Raw genomic sequence first — 20,437 nt, forward strand, 5'->3', positions numbered from 1 at the left:
GAGGGCTGAAGAGAATGGGGCATGAGAGGATCTGGATTTTATATTCTTTCCACAAGGTGGCCAAAACCTTTTGTCCATCAATAGGGATGAATGGAGGCCCATGAGAGAATTGCTCCAAATGAGATACTCTTTGGAAGAATGCAAAGACAATTGATTTAATGAGGTTCTCTAAATTATCTACTTGCATTATCAACCACCCAAAACTCTCTCAGGAAGGTATTTAAGAATTCAAGCACAGAAGGATCCCTTCACATTTCCCCAAAGAAGCATCTCTGACCTGGGACACTTCTGGAGCAGGGGGTCGGACTAGAAGACTTCCAAGGTCCCTTTCGTTCTATTTCTGTTTCTTCTCCTCTCCCACGCTCGCCAGGAAGCTTTCAGCCGCTGGCACCGTCGGGCAACTGGTCTCCGCTGGTTCTCCAAAGATCCTTCCAGTCTTGGAAGCTGCACCTGAAGGAGACGTGAGCAGGTAGTCCCTTTAGGCTTCCTGTCCCCTCCCTCCCCCCCTCAACTTTCTCCTCCTCCCCCGTTATTGCATCTCCTGCATACACAGCCCGGAGCAGTTATGGGGTGGATTCCCCGCTCCCTCCAAGCTTAGCAATTCGGAGTCTGTTTCCTCTCCCCTGGGAAGGATCTGAGTCGCGGGAGCCCCTCTTGTCCGCCCACCCTCCCCCAGATTTCCGGGGAGCAACTCACAACCGGCACTTTTCAGTCCACGCAGACGGAAGCGAGCATGCGCAGTGGCACACAATCAGCCGGCTGCCAAGAGAGCGCCTCCTGCTGGGAGCTGCGGTGAAATCACGGCCGTGGAGGCTATCCACCCCTACCTGTGGTCGGAGCCGGGTCTGCCGTGGAAATCACGCTCTGCCATTTAGCATCCGATAAAAGCCATGGGGAGATAACAGCCCTCCCCATCCTTGTGCAAATGACGACCTGATGATAGCAGTATTCCAGTATTTGAGGGGCTGCCCCCCAAAAGAGGGTAGTCAAATTATTCTCCAAAGCACATCCCAAGAAACAATGGATGGAAACTGACCAAAGAGAGCACCAACCTGGAATTAAGGAGAAACTTCCTAACAGTGCGGACAATTAACCAGTGGAACAGCTTGCCTTCAGAAATTGCGGGCACAATGGAGATTTTTAAGAAGAGACTTAGTCACTTGTCTGAAATGATATAGGGACTCCTGTTTGACCAGGGGCTGGACTAGAAGACTTCCAAGGTCCCTTCCAGCTCTATTCTGATTCTGACCTGCAGAAAGGTCCAGGAGGTGATTTTGGTTACGTCCTTTGGGAGCCAATTGACAGCATCTCACACACACAGACACACAAACAGACAGTGAGAGTGAGGGAGAGAGCGAGACTCATACAGAGCTTAAGGGAAAACATATAGGGGAAAATTAAGTTTCCACAGAAAGTAAAATAGACATTCCTTTGTCAAATATACAGGTGATTGTACAGTGATCCATTCCCAGAGGCAATGCCCAGTTAAGTCCACTGGACGTGAGAAATTCTTTGAGCAAATCTTTGTTGTTGTTAGTTGCAAAGTTGTGTCCGACCCATCGCGACCCTATGGACAATGTTCCTCCAGGCCTTCCTGTCCTCTACCATCTTCTGGAGTCCATCTAGGCTCACGCCTACTGCTTCAGTGACTCTATCCAGCCACCTCATTCTCTGTCGTCCCCTTCTTCTCTTGCCCTCAATCTTTCCCAGCATTAGGCTCTTCTCCAGTGAGTCCTTCCTTCTCATTAGGTGGCCAAAGGATTTGAGTTTTAGCTTCAGGATCTGGCCTTCTAAAGAGCAGTCAGGGTTGATCTCCTCTAGGACTGACCGGTTTGATCGCCTTGCAGTCCAAGGAACTCGCAGGAGTCTTCTCCAGCACCATAGTTCAAAGGCTTCAATTCTTTGGCGCTCAGCCTTTCTTATGGTCCAGCTTTCACTGCCATACATTGCAACTGGGAAGACCATAGCCTTGACTATATGCACTTTTGTTGACAGGGTGATGTCTCTGCTTTTTAGTGTGCTGTCTAGATTTGCCATGGTTTTCCTCCCAAGGAGCAAGCGTCTTTTAATTTCTTGGCTACAGTCCCCATCTGCAGTGATCTTGGAGCCCAGGAAAATAAAATCTGTCAGTACCTCCATTTCTTCCCCATCTATTTGCCAGGAATTGAGAGGGCCAGATGCCATGATCTTGGTTTTCTTAATGTTTAGTTTCAACCCAGGTTTTGCACTCTCCTTCTTCACCCGCAACAAGAGGCTCTTTAGTTCTTCTTCACTTTCTGGCATTAGAGTGGTATCATCTGCATATCTTAGGTTGTTGATGTTTCTTCCGGCAATCTTAATTCCAACTTTTGATTCATCTAGCCCTGCCTTTTTCATGATGTGCTCTGCATATAAGTTAAATAGGCAAGGCGACAGTATACAGCCTTGCCGGACTCCTTTCCCAATTTTGAACCAATCACTGGTTCCGTGTCCAGTTCTCACTGTTGCTTCTTGACCCGCATATAGATTTCTCAAGAGACAAATAAGATGGTCTGGTATGCACAAAAGGAGGAACCCCCAACAGAGTCGTACATGACTTTTTGTAGTTTTTCACAGGATACTAGCAAAGTATTGTAATTCAGTTGTTTGTTAATGCACAGGCATCTAACACAATTTCCTTATCCTCCCAGTTTTCCATCCTATAATGTGTACACACGTCGTATTTTAACATGCTAACGAGCCTTTCTGGGGCAATGGGGGACTGATTTTCTAGATCAGAGTGGGGTGGTGTTGAGGCTTTTCCCCAAATCTGGCAGAACGTGACACCTTGTGCTGCTTCTCCTATTTTGAGCTTGACACCTGCTGATGTTTCCCCCTTTTGTAGATCACATCCTCATAAAATAGTGAGCAAATTTGCCAGGACCGCATTCTTTTAGTTTTCTCCTCCTTCATCTTCCAGACCAGATGAAGAAGCAAGGAGGACCAATCCCTGTTTCGATCCACCAAACGTCTCATAAAAGACTGCCTGGACCAACAAATTTGATCTAGATTATTTTTTACTTATCCATAAAGAAATCCCATGAGAGGCAGCCTTGCAAGCTGAGTGCAATGGACAGTGAAATGGCTCAAAATCATATTCTTGTTCATCAATATTTCCCCATGAAATGGGAATGCACACCCAGTCGTGGATCATGCAGCTCCAGTATTTATATGATTCGTAATAATTATGTAATTAAGGATCGTGAGAAAAAAGGGGAAGTGGAAAGGAGGGCCAGTACTCTAAAAGGCAGAAATAGACTTTAATAACATCCTCCTCATTTGATTCTTATCCAGCTTCCAACTTCCCACTCTCACAGGTAGCTCAGAGAAACGGGCTAACCGTGAAGCAGACGTTTGAAGGAGGGGAGGCGTACAGAGAGTCCTCTGCAAAGCAAAAGTCCACCATGCAGCTGGAAGGCTGGAGATACGTGTCACAGGGGGGGTCTTGTGAAAAAACAAGTGGGCTGTGGCTGGAGGAGAGCGTTACAATTTTGGACGCCATCAACTAGAGAAGATTGGGATTTCCACGTCTCAGTAATCACTGCCTCCCCTAGACACTGCTTCGTTGTGTCCTATTCGGGACACCCCAGTTTAACCCGGAATGGTCCTCTCCAGTTGCGGCTGCACACAATGTAGGTAAGAGAGAAAGAGACAGACAGACAGACAAACGCCCCGCCGGGAGAAATCACGAGAGATTCCGCCCAGAGACAGATGACTCAACAGAAGGGAGAAAAGGCTGCAGGGCAAGGGAGGCGGGAGCTTGAAGGAGACCCCTCCCCTTCTCTCTCCCTTCTGGCCAATCCCCTCCCAGCGCGATTCCCTCAGGCGGAGAAGCGGGAAAAGCAGTCCCGAGAAGGGTGGGAGGAGCCTCTTTGCTTGAGGGGGAGGGAGAGAGAGAGAGACGGCTCTGAGGGAAGCGCCGCCATCGGGCGTCTTTGGGGCTCCTCAGGGACTGACCCGACTCCACCTTTTTCTCGTTCTGACTCCGAATCAGGCCTCCCTCTGGGCCCCTCTTCTCCTTTGGAGGCCCCTCTTCCACCTCCACAGTGTCCCCCTCAGGAGCCCCTTCCCAGCCCCCTCGAAGCTAGGGGGTCTGTCACGTCCAAACGCACTTAAGTGTTCCTGATTTAGGCAGGTCGGATAAAAGCCCCAACCCAACAGGAGAAGGACCACAGTTGGGGGGCAGCCCCCCTCAATTCAGCAGCTTCTCTGATGGGAAACCTCCCAGTTGACCCCTTGGGGTCACCCCATGGCTGAGGCAGAATGACTGGGAGGATCCCCAGATCCTGGCCTCTGATCCCCTTCAAAGCCTCAGCCTCCACTCACCCCCAAAGATCCTTCAAAATAATAATGGTAAGTCTTCATTTTCAAAGGCAAAGGGTCAAATTGCTGGCTGGAGGATAAGATATATTGAGTAGTCTCATTCAATTAACATATTATTTAATTCCACAGAATGGGAAGATAAATGTAGACTGCCTGGATCTCATCACTCCTTGAAGTGCAAATACTTAAAGGAAAAAAGTATCTTCCAAGTTGTACAAAGAGGCAAAAAGCTTAAGTTTTCTGGTTCCCTTTTGAGTCCTCTGGTGTAAAGGAAGAAGATAAAATTGGCCAAAGTACTATCAATGTTTCATGGATTATCTCTATAGATGTAAAATTACATAATTAGGAAGTTGTGCTCAAGTTCCATACATTTATAAGGAAATGATTTTCCTACATTTTATAAGCTCTGGTTTCACCTCTTTGTTGCTGCCTTTATAGGTGGAACCTGCTTTGCAAATGCTTTTCTCATATTCTGTGGATTTATATGCATCGTTGTCTGTGCAGTGTGAAACTGAATCAGATCTGAACTCATTTCACATTCTACCTCTTTCAAACATTTTATTCCAGTCTTCTACCCCTCCATGGAAATCTGCATATTCATCTCGTTTCTTCATTTAATTTTCTTCTTCAATGCATATAAACTAGGAAACTGCACAACAGTTGTTCCCAATAATTTATTATATTAACCTTGCAAAGCAAGAAATATAGTTAATAATTAGAATACATGGAGACATTTTTTTAAAAGCTATACTAAGATTAAAAAGCACAAATGCACAATCATGCTAATAAAAGGAGTTGTTCCTAATTTGCAATTGCATGGTCCCTTAAAACTTCATATTAGATTGACCTTTCTGATCACCTTGATATCACAAAATAAAATAGTGGCATTAAAGTGACATTTTAAAACCTTAACAAATAGAAAATGTGGTTCTGGTTACTTTATGTGGAGAAATTAATAACTGAACAATTTAAATCAAGCTATTTAAGTCCCTCCTTAAAAAAAAGACATTGCTCATATGGTATACTGCAGCTAGATCAATAAAACCATTTTTAAAGTAAAGAGGCAACAGCTGCGATCATAAAATGACTGGCTCTATTTCTCCTTTCAGTTCGATTAATACAAGTTTGCACCAAACAAATACAAGACTAAACAGAAATGTACATATAAATATTTAGAAAAAAATTCACTTGTAAATGAAACCTGTGCATATATAAAAAAGAATCAATAGCATGTTTAAAGGTCAGTAATTTAAACACAGTTAGATCTATAATCCACGTACATATATTTTCCCCTGCTTCGCTTGCATTCATCAACTCCACAAAGCATGGAGCCCGATCCCAGATTCACTTCAAATGTAGCTTCTGCCTAGATAAAGCAGCTTGATCAGGCAGGTTTTGATAGATGTTGACATAATGAATGCAACAATTTACATATAAAGACCACACTTGGAATATTACATCCAGTTTTGGTCATCACAATATAAAAAAAGGCGGAGACTCTAGAAAGAGCATAGAGAAGAGCAAAAAGGATGATTAGGGCAGGGGTCCCCAGCCCCCAGTCCGTGAACCAGTACCAGTCTGTGGCATGCCAGCAACCAGTCCGCACAAACAAGCAAAGAATTAATATAAGAGGAAAAGAGAAAGGAGATGTCAAAGGTTTTTTTTATTGAAAAGTTTTAGAATACATTTTAAAAACATATCTCCCTCCCTCCCCCCCCCCCCCGACTTCCCAGAGCTGAATACTGGGTATTAACCTTTACAAACGTAAGCTAGAATATGCTAACTAAAGAAAAACACATTAAATTCTATCACACTTTAACTCCCCTTAAACATAACTAAATTTTATTTTTATTTTCTTTTAATCCCATTTATATGCCGCCCTTCTCCGAAGAGTCAGGGCGGCTTACAATTTATTTTATTTATTTATTTAAATTCCATTTATATCCCGCCCTTCTCCGAAGACTCAGGGCGGCTTACAAGCTTAGCAGTAGCCTTCATTCTATGTATATGCCTGCTTATTAGGGCTTTCGCCCCCCCCAAGTGGCATTATTACAAAGTCAGCTTATTGCCCCCAACAATCTGGGTCCTCATTTTACCTACCTCGGAAGGATGGAAGGCTGAGTCAACTAATTAATAATGAATACCTAATAATACATCATATAAAACTAATACTTATTCATATGCTAAATGAAACTTTTTAGTCCCGTATTTATTCTGAATATACTCGATCCATCTTCTCCATTCCACAATATATCTCTGTTGCGATTGTTCTTTCAAATATGCTGAAATCTTTGCCATTTCCACCAGGTTTGAAACTTTCAAAGTCCACTCTTCTATAGTAGGCAGTTCCAACTTCTTCCAATATTGCGCTACTAAAAGTCTTGCTGCCGTAATTAAATTCAATATCAATTTAGTATCTATAACAGTACAATCTGTAATAATACCCAACAGAAATAACTGTGGAGAAAACCATATCTTTTTCTTAAATATCTTCTGCATGTTCCACCAAATTTTAATCCAAAAAGCTTTGACTTTTTCACAAGTCCACCATATATGATAATACGTTGCATCATCACAACCACACCTCCAACATTTAGGCTGACAGTTCGGATACATACTTGCTAATTTTTTAGGATCTAAATGCCATCTATAAAACATTTTATAAAAATTCTCTCTTAAATTTTGAGCCTGTGTAAATTTTACATTTCTAACCCATATCTTTCCCAAGTATCCATTGTTATGACCTCCTGAAAATTCTGGGCCCATTTTATCATACAATCTTTAACAAGTTCCGTTTCTGAATCTATTTCTATCAATGCATTATATATCCTTATATATGCTTGGCCTTGATCTCTAATTTGTTTTACCAAATTTTCATCAGTTATCAAAATACCAACTTTCTGATCTTCCTTCCATCTAGCTTGTAACTGCCCATACTGGAACCAAGTTTGTACTATTTTCCCTTCTTTTAAAATATTATATGGCTTCAATTGCCATACATTCCTTTCCATCCTAAGAATTTCTTTATATGTAATCACATCATGTAGTCACTCCCTAGATCCATTCCTCTTCCCCCCGGCCTCATCTGGAAGCTTTATCCTCCAGAGGTGAGATGGCAGGAAAAGGGAGAATAACAGTTGGAAGGGACCTTGGAGGTCTTCTAGTCTAACCCCCTTGCTCAAGCTATACCATCCCAGACAAATGGTTGTCTTGAAAACCTCGTGTTGGAGCACACTTACAACTTCTGGAAGCAAGCTGTTCCACTGATTGTGAATAGAATGGAATGGAACAGGAACAAGAATAGAATAACAGAGTTGGAAAGGACCCTGGAGGTCTTCTAATTTGTTCTGTCAGGAAATTTCTTCTTAATTACCCTCCTTGGTAATTTTCCATCCCTTACTTCTTATCCTGGGATGTAGGCCGATGTAAGTAACACGAGAAACCTATTTTCCTGGCCAGGGAAAAAATGATGCTCCTCTAAGGGATAAGAGACTCACCTTGAAGGAAACACCATAATGGAGCAGAGACAACTCCCAAAGTTATCTTCTCTCTGTCCGTTATTCTCAATTGGGCCTCCAAAAGCAGCTCCTTCTCGGCCCCTTGCAATTTGAGCCCCTTCAGGGTCACAGTGTTCTTCCGTAGGGTCCCTATTCCTCCCACAGCATCCTCCCCCTATTAAAAATTGCTTTCAGCCCCCATCGAGGCTCTTGGGAACTCCACTGTGTTCAACACATTTAAGCATGCAATGGTGAATATCTGTACCTCAGGTGTAAGTTTGTTCTCTGAGCTTGTGGGTTGGTTTCCAAATATTTTGTTACCAGGCCCGGTAACATCTTCAGAGGAGTTTAGGGGATGTTAAGTGTTCCCTACACTCTGCTGAAGATGTTACTTTGCCTTTATTCTCCTGTATGGATCCTTTTATGAGAAGTAAGAGAACAATTCATACTAAAGCTCTTTCCACACTCCAGGCATTTGTAGGGTTTCTCTCCTGTGTGAATCCTTTTATGAGAGTTCAGATAACTGCTGTTCCTGAACCTCTTTCCACACTCCAGGCATTTATACGGTTTCTCTCCCGTATGTATTCTTTTATGGGAAGCCAGGTCACTACTTTGCCTGAAGCTCTTTCCGCACTCCAGACATTTAAAGGGTTTCTCTCCTCTGTGAACCCGCTTATGGGAAACAAGGCCATAGCTTTGGCTGAAGCCCTTCCCACAGTCTATGCATTTAAACGGTTTCTCATTTGTATGGATCCTTTTATGAGAAGTAAGATAACTTTTTATACTGAAACTCTTCCCACACTCTGTGCATTCATAGAGTTTCTCTCCCGTGTGAATCCTTTTATGAGAGTTCAGATAACTACTGTTCCTAAAGCTCTTTCCACACTCCAGGCATGTATAGGGTTTTTCCCCTGTGTGGATCCTCTTATGGGAGGCAAGCGCACTGCTTTGACAGAAGCTCTTCCCACATTCTATGCATTTAAAGGGTTTCTCTCCTGTATGGATCCTTTTATGAGAAGTAAGAGAACAATTCATATTAAAGCTCTTTCCACACTCCAGGCATTTGTAGGGTTTCTCTCCTGTGTGAATCCTTTTATGAGAGTTCAGATAGCTGCTGTTCCTGAACCTCTTTCCACACTCCAGGCATTTATACGGTTTCTCTCCCGTATGTATTCTTTTATGGGAAGCCAGGTCACTACTTTGCCTGAAGCTCTTTCCGCACTCCAGGCATTTAAAGGGTTTCTCTCCTGTGTGAACCCGCTTATGGGAAACAAGGCCACAGCTATGGCTGAAGCCCTTCCCACAGTCTGTGCATTTAAACAGTTTCTCATTTGTATGGATTCTTTTATGAGAAGTAAGATAACTTTTTTTACTGAAACTCTTCCCACACTCTGTGCATTTATAGAGTTTCTCTCCCGTGTGAATCTTTTTATGAGAGTTCAGATAACTGCTGATCCTAAAGCTCTTTCCACACTCCAGGCACGTATAGGGTTTTTCCCCTGTGTGGATCCTTTTATGGGAAGCCAGGTCACCACTTTGCCTGAAGCTCTTTCCGCACTCCAGGCATTTAAAGGGTTTTTCTCCAGTATGGATCCTTTTATGAGAAGAAAGGGAACAATTCATACTAAAGCTCTTTCCACACTCCAGGCATTTATACGGTTTCTCTCCCGTATGTATTCTTTTATGGGAAGCTAGGTCACCACTTTGCCTGAAGCTCTTTCCGCACTCCAGGCATTTAAAGGGTTTTTCTCCAGTATGGATCCTTTTATGAGAAGTAAGGGAACTCTTTCCACTGAAGTTTTTCTCACAGTCTACACATTTATAGCGTTTTTCCTGGAGACCGAACATTTTATGGGACTTCAGCCACTCTCTGTTCCTGAACCTCTTTCTACATTCCACGTATTTATAGGATTTTTGTCCTGTGTGGATCCTTTTATGAGCAGTAAGAGAACTCTTTACACTGAATCTTCTTCCACAGACCATGCACCTATAGGGCTTTCTCCCTGTATGGATCCTTTTATGGGAACATAGATTGCCTCTCCACCCAATGCTCTTTACAATGTCCACACCTTTGTAGGGCTTCTCCCTTACTGGGGTCATTTTATGGGGAGTAAGATTATTACTGCTGAAGCTCTTTTCAATTTTGCAATGGTTACTAAAGCTACGTTTTGTTTCGAATCTTTTTCTACTTCCTCGACAATTTGCTGTACTGTTTTCTTTGGCATCACGCTGGCTGAGGAAATGATCCATTTCTGCACATTCCTGAATGGATTTTTCTCTCCAATTGTAAGATGGTTTTTTTTCATGTTTCCTCCTCCCCCACGTATTTGCAGATGTTTCTTCTGGAATTTCAGTTTTGATTCTTTGCAATGGAACTACTCTTGGTTCTTGGTAATTTTCATTCTTCTGTATATGAAATGCTTGAGGGGGAAGAAAAAGAAATTAGAAAAATCTACAATGTACAATGTATAAATCTACATTTATAATAATAATAATAGTAATAATAATAGTAATAATAATAATAATAATAATAATAATAATAATAATAATAATGTTGGAAGGGACCTTGGAGGTAATAATAATAATAATAATAATAATAATAATAATAATAATAATAATAATAATAATAATATAAAGTTGGAAGGGACCTTGGAGGTCATCTAGTCCAACCCCCTGCTCAGGCAAATGGCTGTCCAGTCTCTTCTTAAAAACCTCCAGTGTTGGAGCATTCACCACCTCTGGAGGCAGGTTGTTCCACTGGTTAATTGTTCTAACTGTCAGGAAGTTTCTACTTAGTTCTAGGTTGCTTCTCTCCTTGACTAGTTTCCATCCGTTGCTTCTTGTCCTGCTTTCAGGTGCTTTGGAGAATAGCTTGACTCCCTCTTCTTTGTGGTAGCCCCTGAGATATTGGAACACTACTATCATGTCACCCCTCACCCTTCTCTTCATTAAACTACACATACCCAATTCCAGCAACCGTTCCCTATATGTTTTAGCCTCCAGCCCCCTAATCATCTTTGTTGCTCTTCTCTGTACCCTTTCTAGAGTCTCGACATCTTTTTTACATCGTGGTGACCAAAACTGGATGCAATATTCCAGGTGTGGCCTTACCAAAGCATTGTAAAGTGGTATTAGTACTTCACTTGATCTTGATTCTATCCCTCTGTTAATGCAGCCTAGCACTGTGTTGGCTTTTTTGGCAGCTGCAGCACACTGCTGGCTCATATTTAAGTGATTGTCTACTAAGACTCCGAGATCCCTCTCACAGTTACTACTATTGAGCAAGGTACCACCTATACTATACCTATGCATTTGATTTTTCCTGCCTAAATGTAGAACCTTACTTTTTTCACCATTGAATTTCATTTTGTTAGATAGTGCCCAGTGTTCGAGTCTGTCCAGATTCTTCTGTATCTTAAGCCTATCTTCTGGAGTATTGGCTATTCCTGCCAGCTTGGTGTCGTCTGCAAATTTGATGAGTTCCCCATCTATCCCCTCATCCAAATCATTAATGAAGATATTGAAGAGCACTGGGCCCAGAACAGAGCCCTGGGGCACCCCACTACACACTTCCTTCCATGTAGATGCGGTTCCATTGAGGACCACACGCTGAGTACGGCCTGTCAGCCAGCTATGAATCCATCTGATGGTAATGCTATCTAACCCACATTTTTCTATCTTATCAAGTAGTAGGTTGTGATCTACTTTATCAAATGCCTTACTGAAGTCCAAGTAAATTATATCTACAGCATTCCTCTGGTCCACTAATTTTGTCACTTGGTCAAAGAATGTAATAAGATTTGTCTGGCATGATCTGTTTTTGACAAACCCATGTTGACTTTTAGTGATGACTTTGTTTGCATCAAGGTGTTCGCTGATTTGTTGTTTATCTTTTCCAGAATCTTTCCAGGTATTGAGGTCAGGCTGATAGGTCTGTAGTTTCCTGGATCTATTTTTTTCCCTTTTTTGAAGATCATCAGCTCTCTTCCAGTCCTCTGGTAGTTCCCCAGTGCTCCAGGATCTTTGAAAAATATAGTTCAGTGGTTCTGAGATCACGTCTGCCAGTTCCTTGAGAACTTGGGGTGTAATCCATCTGGTCCTGGTGATTTGAACTCGTCTAGGCTGGACAGGTGCTCACTTACCATTTTCTTGCCTATCTTAACTTACGTTTCTATTCTGTTTTTTATGGCACTGGTTTGGGTAGGTTGGACTGTTTTTTCCTTTTGTGTAAAGAAAGATGCAAAAAACGAATTAAATATTTCTGCTTTCTCCCTATTGCTTGTCACTTTCTTGCCACTTTCACCCACTAATGGACCAATCATTTCCTTAACCTTTTTCTTGTTTTTTATATGTTGAAAGAAGCATTTTTTGTTATTTTTGACTTTGGTCGCAAGCCTTAGTTCATTTTGAGCCTTAGCTTTCCTCACTTCATCTTTGCAGGCACGGGCTATTTGCTGATATTCTGACTTAGTTATGTGCCCCTCTTTCCAATTCTTATACTTGTCCTTTTTATCTTTCAATTTATCAGAGAGTTCTTTATGCAGCCATGCTGGTTTCTTTTGAGAGCTGTTATTTTTCTTCTTTGTTGGTATTGTACTAGACTGGGCCTTTATTATCTCACTTTTCAAAATTTCCCAAGCTTCTTGAGTTGTTTTCCCCTTTAGGATTCTCATCCATGGAATTCTTCCCATGGTCTCTCTAAGTTTATTGAAATTAGCTCTTTTAAAGTCCAAGACTCTAGTTTGGCTGTGTTCTATTGCTTGTGCCTCCAGAATGTTGAATTCCAATATTGCATGATCACTTCCCCCCAAGGTTCCTGTGGCTTCGACACCTTCTATCATTTCATCTCTGTTTGTGAGAATTAAATCCAATATGGCTAATCCCCTAGTTCCCTTCTCTACTTTTTGGGAGAGAAAGTTGTCTGCTAGGTTTGACAGGAATCTGTTTGATCTTCCACTTGGTGCAGAGTTTGTCTCCCAGTTGATATCAGGGTAATTAAAGTCCCCCATTACTATTGTGATGTGCTTCTTACATACCTTAGTTAGCTGACTAGCAAAAAGTTCATCTATTTCCTCTGCTTGGTTGGGCGGCCTATAGTATACACCTATGGCAATGTCATTTTCCCCCCCTTTTATATTGACCCAAATGCTTTCAAGTTTACAGTTTTCGTCATTGTTGTGCTCTATTTCTGTAGAGATAATTTCTTATATATAGAGCAACTCCTCCTCTTTTGTTTAGTCTGTTTCTTTTAAATAGTTTAAATCCCTCTAGCTGTGTGTTCCATTTGTAGGTTTTGTCCCACCATGTTTCCGTAATGGCAACAATATCATATCTGCCCTCATTTACCTGAATTTCTAGTTCACCCTGCTTACTGTTCGTACTCTGTGCATTGGTGTATAGACATTTGAGTCCTTTATGACTGACCCTGTGTTTACTTGCTGCATAACTTGTGTGGTGCCTGGCTTCCCCTATTTTCTTAGATTGCCGGGGACAGTGATGTTCTGTATCAATTAACTCACTATCCCCATTATTTAGTTTAAATGTTCCTCCAAAAAGCTGTGATTTTATTGCCAAGTAACTCAGTCCCTTTCTTGGATGGATGCAGACCATCTATTACTGGGCATTTGCAGAGAAAGCAATGGGGGAAATGACAGCATGAATATTAGTTATTAACTTAAAACACAGCCTGGCTGCTCATCTTTTATCACTCTTGGCAGTTAAAAGTTTAAAGCAAAAACCGATCTTGACATCATGAAGTGGCACATATATTTTATATATATATATATCAGATGCGCCTAAGTTGCAACAACATACCGTATATACTTGAGTATAAGCCGACTCGAGTATAAGCCGAGACCCCCAATTTCACCCCCCAAAACTGGGAAAAGTTGTTGACTCCAGTATAAGCCGATCCGCCGTTCTGCAAGCCTCCGCCGCCGGCGGAGGCTGGATCCACGCTCTGCAAGCCTCCGCCGCCGGCGGAGGCTGGATCCGCGCTCTGCAAGCCTCTGCCGCCAGCAGAGGCTCGATCCGCCATTTTGCAAGCCTGAATACACAGGAATACCCTGTGTGGCCGCGGCTCTCGGGGAAGCCCTGGCTGTCCGCTTCCTCGCTCCACGCTGCCATTCGGGGCCCGCGCGTTCCCCGGGCAAATCGCGGCGCCCAGCAGGCGAGGAAACACGCCCGCTCCAGTCGCCCCCCCTTCCCTCAGGAGACGCGAAGCAAGTGACCGCCCGGAGCTTACCGAGGACTTGCGCGCGGCCGAGGCTTCGGTGCTTCCAGGATCGCGCGCACCTCTCCCAAGCCGCCACCGTCCGGAGACCTGCCGAAGTTTGGGGAGGTTTGGGGAGGTGCGCGCGCACCTCCCCAAACCTCCCCAAACGTCGGCAGGTCTCCGTTCCTCCGCGCAGACCTGCCGACGTTTGGGGAGGTTTGGGCGCCTCCCCAAACCTCCCCAAACGTCGGCAGGTCTCCGTTCCTCCTGCCGACGTTTGGGGAGGTTTGGGCGCCTCCCCAAACCTCCCCAGGTCTCCGTTCCTCCGCGCAGACCTGCCGACGTTTGGGGAGGTTTGGGCGCCTCCCCAAACCTCCCCAAACGTCGGCAGGTCTCCGTTCCTCCTGCCGACGTTTGGGGAGGTTTGGGCACCTCCCCAAACCTCCCCAGGTCTCCGTTCCTCCGCGCAGACCTGCCGACGTTTGGGGAGGTTTGGGCGCCTCCCCAAACCTCCCCAGGTCTCAGTTCCTCCTGCCGACGTTTGGGGAGGTTTGGGCGCCTCCCCAAACCTCCCCAGGTCTCCGTTCCTCCGCGCAGACCTGCCGACGTTTGGGGAGGTTTGGGCGCCTCCCCAAACCTCCCCAAACGTTGGCAGGTCTCCGTTCCTCCTGCCGACGTTTGGGGAGGTTTGGGCACCTCCCCAAACCTCCCCAGGTCTCCGTTCCTCCGCGCAGACCTGCCGACGTTTGGGGAGGTTTGGGCGCCTCCCCAAACGTCGGCAGGTCTGCGCGACGTTTGGGGAGGTTTGGGGAGGCGCCCAAACCTCCCCAAACGTCGGCAGGTCTGCGCGGAGGAACGGAGACCTGGGGAGGTTTGGGGAGGCGCCCAAACCTCCCCAAACGTCGGCAGGAGGAACGGAGACCTGCCGACGTTTGGGGAGGTTTGGGGAGGCGCCCAAACATCCCCAAACGTCGGCAGGTCTGCGCGGAGTAACAGAGACCTGGGGAGGTTTGGGGAGGCGCCCAAACCTCCCCAAACGTCGGCAGGAGGAACGGAGACCTGCCGACGTTTGGGGAGGTTTGGGGAGGCGCCCAAACCTCCCCAAACGTCGGCAGGTCTGCGCGGAGGAACGGAGACCTGGGGAGGTTTGGGGAGGTGCCCAAACCTCCCCAAACGTCGGCAGGAGGAACGGAGACCTGCCGACGTTTGGGGAGGCGCCCAAACCTCCCCAAACGTCGGCAGGTCTGCGCGGAGGAACGGAGACCTGGGGAGGTTTGGGGAGGTGCCCAAACCTCCCCAAACGTCGGCAGGAGGAACGGAGACCTGCCGACGTTTGGGGAGGTTTGGGGAGGCGCCCAAACCTCCCCAAACGTCGGCAGGAGGAACGGAGACTTGCCGACGTTTGGGGAGGTTTGGGAAGGCGCCCAAACCTCCCCAAACGTCGGCAGGAGGAACGGAGACCTGCCGACGTTTGGGGAGGTTTGGGGAGGCGCCCAAACCTCCCCAAACGTCGGCAGGTCTCCGTTCCTCCGCGCCCTGCCTGCCTGCTTCTTTCCGCTGCGGAAAGAAGCAGGCAGGCATGGCGCGGAGGAACGGAGACCTGTCGACGTTTGGGGAGGTTTGGGGAGGTGCGCGCGCACCTCCCCAAACCTCCCCAAACTTCTGCAGGTCTCGGACGGCGGTGGCTTGGGAGAGGTGCGCGCGATCCCGGAAGCACCAAAGCCTCGGCCGCGCACAAGTCCTCGGTAAGTTTTTTTGTTGACTGGAGTATAAGCCGAAGTGGAATTTTTCAGCCCAAAAAGTGGGCTGAAAAATTCGGCTTATACTCAAGTATATACGGTACATAACACTGCAATATCAGTGCAAGAGTAAACGATATGGTTTTGAATAAGGCAAGTGATATAAGCAAAAACATTCCCTTTAATTATCTTCCCAGTAACTCTGCAATATTGATATAGGTCCCAAAGAAGATACCATGTCAACCCTTGCCAGAATGACAGATTACAAAACTAATTTCTTTCATCTAACTGAAATGGTGGTACTTAGAACGCCATGCAGATAGACTGGAATTAACATTAAGAGGGAAAGAATCTTAGAGATAAAATATTTTAAAAAGATCTGCACAGATCTCTACGCTGCAAATAAACTGTCTTTGTGCTGACTTGATTTTTATTCAAAGGAATATTTACCTAAAAAGGCTACAATCCTAGACATTTCGAACATGACTTCTCGATGCAAAGCTTTCTGGTTGGGATCAAGCAGCGACCACTCTTCACTGGTGAAATGAACGGCCACCTCCTCAAAGGACACAGGACCCTGAACAAGGAAGAATCCCTGTGAACAGATCAGGAAGAATTTGCAAGATCTCCTTTAATCTGCAAATGGTAAAGGCACACAGTTATAATTCTTGGTTGGATATTTCTTTAGCTGGCTTCAAAACATTATATGATGAAATGGGCAGAATTTACAGCATGCGGCTGACAGCCAATTAGGGCACATTTAAAGAGATCATTGTCAATTTCAAAAAAAGGCAGCCACAGCCACACACCTATGTATTAATGGTTGACCTGTGGAGGTGGTTAGCAGCATCAGGTTTCTGGGTGGGTAGCTAACAAGTAGGCTAACTTGGTCGCTCAGCAGGGAGACATTGGTGAAGCGGGCACAGGAGCACCTGCATTTTCTGTGTTGCATGAGAAAAGTACATCTTCCTTCCCCTGTCCTTATGTTACTGTCCAGTTTGGAATCATTACTGCTTTGGACAGGAAGGCAGTGCAGAGAGTGGTGAGGATGGCAGAAAAGATTATTGGTGGTTTACTCCCTTCTACACAGTACATAGCACATAAGCGTTGCTTGAGCAGGATCCGTAGGATTGTTTGGGATGCGACACATCCTCTTCATGACCTGCTTTATCTTATTGCCTTCTGGGAGGAGGCTTCATGGTATCTCAAGCAGAACATCTAGATTCAGTTAGTTTTGTTCCATATAGTATAGTATTCCATATAGTATCAACCTTGTGAACTCTCAAGTTTCCTCTTTCTGTTATATATGTGGTTAATATATATGCATGTGTGCATATAATTTGGCCATCAAGCGTGTAATAGGTCCGTCAGTTTGCTGCCCGCATGTGACTGGATGTGTCAACCTCAATTCAGTTGTGTTAGCCAATATCTGCCTAGCTCTCGTTGCTCTGCTTCTCGCCTGCTTTGTAGGCTGTATATGCTTGTCATGTAATGCCAGGCTATTCGGTGTTACCACATGGTTACTCCTCCTAGTACTATGGTGCAGTATGCTATTACCACCTCGTGGTTGCTCACACGCGGGCAGCGAACTGACAGACCTATTACACACTCGATGGCCAAATTACCGACACTTAAAGGGCTTTAAAAACAACGTCTCTTCAATGTTAGCTTACACACTGACAATGTTAGCAGTGGCTAACGAAAGCTTAGTGCATAATAAAATTCTCTGTCCCGGAGATAAGTATGTCTTTTTTACAAATGTGTATGTGTGTATGTATGTATGTATGTATGTATGTGTGTGTGTATATAAATATATATACACACATACACATACATACACACACCTATACATATGTATGTAGCATTTGTTATGTGTGTGTATGTGTATATACTTCCTTTTGAGAGCCAGCAACAGAATTTCCTTTATACTGTATGCCAGTGTGCTCACAGTAAAAAATGACAATAAAAGTTATCACCTTAACTGACTGATGACCTTCAATGCCACTAGCCTGCCTTAATCAAGGGGCAGAGTGGGCCTTAAGTCACACCATCTACCAAGGGCACCAACACTTCACATTTGCAAGAAGTAATGTCAAGAGGCAGGCTAGTGTGACTGATCACTGAATTCTAATTTCCTTACGCTTCACTCAGGAACAGCAGGATCATACTTTGAGCCCCAATAGGAAATTGGAGGTCTCCCATTACCAGCTCATCTTTTCCTTTCTTACCCGAGTTGGGGAACCAGGGACTCGCTCAACTCCACCAGTACAAGGAGATGATTTGATGAACAACAGTGACTCCATTTTGTTCACTGGGAAGGAGGAAACAGTAAAGAGGTCAACTTCATCTTTTCTAATTTGAATGCACAACTTAAGATATCTTCCTGTTCTGCAGAGGAAACCTCCATCCGACAGTACTACACTCTGCTTCAGAAAAGAGCACAAACCCACCTCACGCCAAAGAACAAACCTCCGTCAGAGTGCTCTCCTACCTTTTGGACAGTAACAAATCAAGGAAGCATACTCTTGGCAACCAAAGAGTTCACTTAACCATTGTAGATACTTCCCCCACCTCCTGCAGCTTGAATCCAGCGTAGTCTATGTAAAACAGCAATTCATGAAATTCTGGCACTGCAGGAAATGCCTGCTGGTGATGATCCAACAAGGATCTGTGTCAGAATTTACTCAAAATTATTTAGCAAGAAAGGACAAAGAGGTTGCTTTCCTCCCATCAATGAGAACAAAGAGAAGACTCTCCCGATGGTGCATCCAGAATGCAACCCAAGGCAATCCCCATAGGTCTTCTATAAAGGAGGACTCATTGGAAGGTGGACCAAAGGGAGGAACTTTCTTCATGGGATTTAATTCTTTTAGCTTGAGGAGGGAATTATATCTTTCTTGCTGGGTCACCTTCTATTACGTTCTACAATTACACATGAAAAGACAGAGAATGAAGGGTAACTAGAAGCTTTCTGAAAAACCTCCAATCTGGTGGAAGGATCTTCCCTTACCTAGCGAGGCAACCTGATGTTAACTTTCATTCTCATGGATCATTAAAGAGATCTGTCCAATTCACCCAATCAAGATAATATAAGCAAAGAAAAGGAGTTAAGAAAATCCAGGATTTGGATTTTTATTTTCTGCCCACAATGTGACAAGACCCTATCATTGGGATTGGAAGAGGTCCATGGGAGAATTGTTCCAAATGAAATATCCTCTGAGAGAACAAAGGTACAATTTTGCTAATGAGGTTCTCTAAATATCTGCTCGCATTATTAATTTTCAAAACTCTGGGAGAATATTTTAAGAATTCAAGATTTTTAAGAATTTAAGAATTCAAGCACACAAAGGTTCCTTTGTATTTCCCATGAAGAGCATTTCTGACCTGGGGTACTTCCTGCTTCTTCTCCTCTGCCAGGTTCAGCAGAAACCTTTCAGCTACTGGGACCACCGGGCAACTGGTGTCCGCTGGCTGTCCTTGGTCTCTAAAGATCCTTCCAGTCTTGGAATCTGAATCTGAAGGAGATGTGAGTGGTTCCTTTAGACTTCCTCCCTCCTCTCGTCCCCACCCCTGAAATATAAGCAAAGAAAAGGAGTTAAGGAGTTAAGAAAATCCAGGATCTGGATTTTATTTTTTGTTCACAATGTGGCCAAACCCTCGTATCCATCAGTGGGGATGGATGAGGCGAATGGGAGAATTGCTTCAAGCGAGATTCTCTCTGGAAGAACGCTAGAACAATTTCACTAATGAGGTGCTCTAAATTAACTACTTCCATTATTAATCTCCCAAACTCCAAAACTGTCATGGAGATATTTAAGAATTCAAGCACATGAAGATCCCTTCCTATTTCCCACGAGGAGCTTCTCGGACCTGGGGCCCTTCCTGAGCAGGGAGTCGGACTAGAAGACCTCCGAGGTCCCTTCCAACTCCGTCATTCTATTCTGTTAGGGCTTCTTCTCCTCTGCTAGGCTCAGCAAGGAATCTTTCAGCTACTGGCACTGCCGGGCAACTGGTCTCCACTGGCTCTCCGAAAATCCTTCCAGTTTTGGAATCTGAATCTGAACCTGAAGGAGACATGAGCAGGTGGTCCCTTCAGGCTTTTTCTTCCCTCCCCCATTGTTGGATCTCCTGCATGTACAACCAGGAGCAGTTATGGGGTGGCTCTCCGGCTCCCACCCAGCTTGAGGATTCACAATCCAGATGTTTCCCCTCCCCTGGCGAAGATCTGGGTCGCGGGACCCCCTCTTGCCCGCCACCCTCCCCACGATTCCCAGGCAGCAACTCACAGGCGGTACCAACCCCCGGGCAGACAGACTCGAACATGCGCAGTAGCTCCCAATCGGCCGGGAGCGAAAAGAGCGCCCTCTGCTGGAACCAGACGGCAGCGCCCGGACTTGGGGAATCGCTCGCGGCCATGGCGGAGGGGGCATCTCAGAGGTCATCTAGGCCGACCTCTGCTCGGGGTGGCACCTGCGGTGGAGCTCGCCCTCTTGCCGAATGGCATCCGGCAGAAGCTACGGCGAGATCGCAGGCCTCCTCCCCGCGCCCTTGTGCGAATGGCGGCCTGCAGAAAGTCACCCGGAGGGGAGGCCGGCTCCGTCCTTTCGGGAGCCCATCGAGAGCAACCCCGTTTCGCTTCCGTTTGG

At 45.1% G+C, this 20,437-nt stretch overlaps 2 protein-coding genes across 3 annotated transcripts in view; both read right to left on the reverse strand.

The window, feature by feature from the left end:
• The window catches only part of LOC308664648 (uncharacterized protein), a 40,503-nt gene that overhangs the window by 5,611 nt on the left and 14,455 nt on the right, over positions 1-20,437 (reverse strand). Inside the window, exon 1 of one of the 2 annotated variants that reach the window (XM_081322083.1) lies at positions 278-447. The exons of the other annotated variant lie outside the window; for it this stretch is intronic. The gene's annotated coding sequence lies outside the window, so the exon portion shown is untranslated. Of the gene's footprint in view, positions 1-277; positions 448-20,437 lie in introns of those variants that run through there. 2 annotated transcript variants of the gene reach the window in all.
• Positions 335-20,314, reverse strand: LOC308661379 (uncharacterized protein; the record flags this gene model as incomplete). Its single annotated transcript, XM_081316300.1, has 6 exons — positions 20,078-20,314; positions 19,176-19,361; positions 16,242-16,368; positions 9,930-10,258; positions 3,976-4,102; positions 335-450 (listed from the first exon to the last, which is right to left on the reverse strand). The coding sequence occupies exons 1-6, from the start codon at positions 20,231-20,233 to the stop codon at positions 335-337; spliced, it is 1,041 nt and encodes a 346-aa protein (XP_081172426.1). The 5' UTR covers positions 20,234-20,314.

This window comes from Vipera berus (genome assembly GCF_964194415.1).
Source record: "Vipera berus genome assembly, chromosome: 2".
Lineage (NCBI taxonomy): Eukaryota > Metazoa > Chordata > Lepidosauria > Squamata > Viperidae > Vipera > Vipera berus.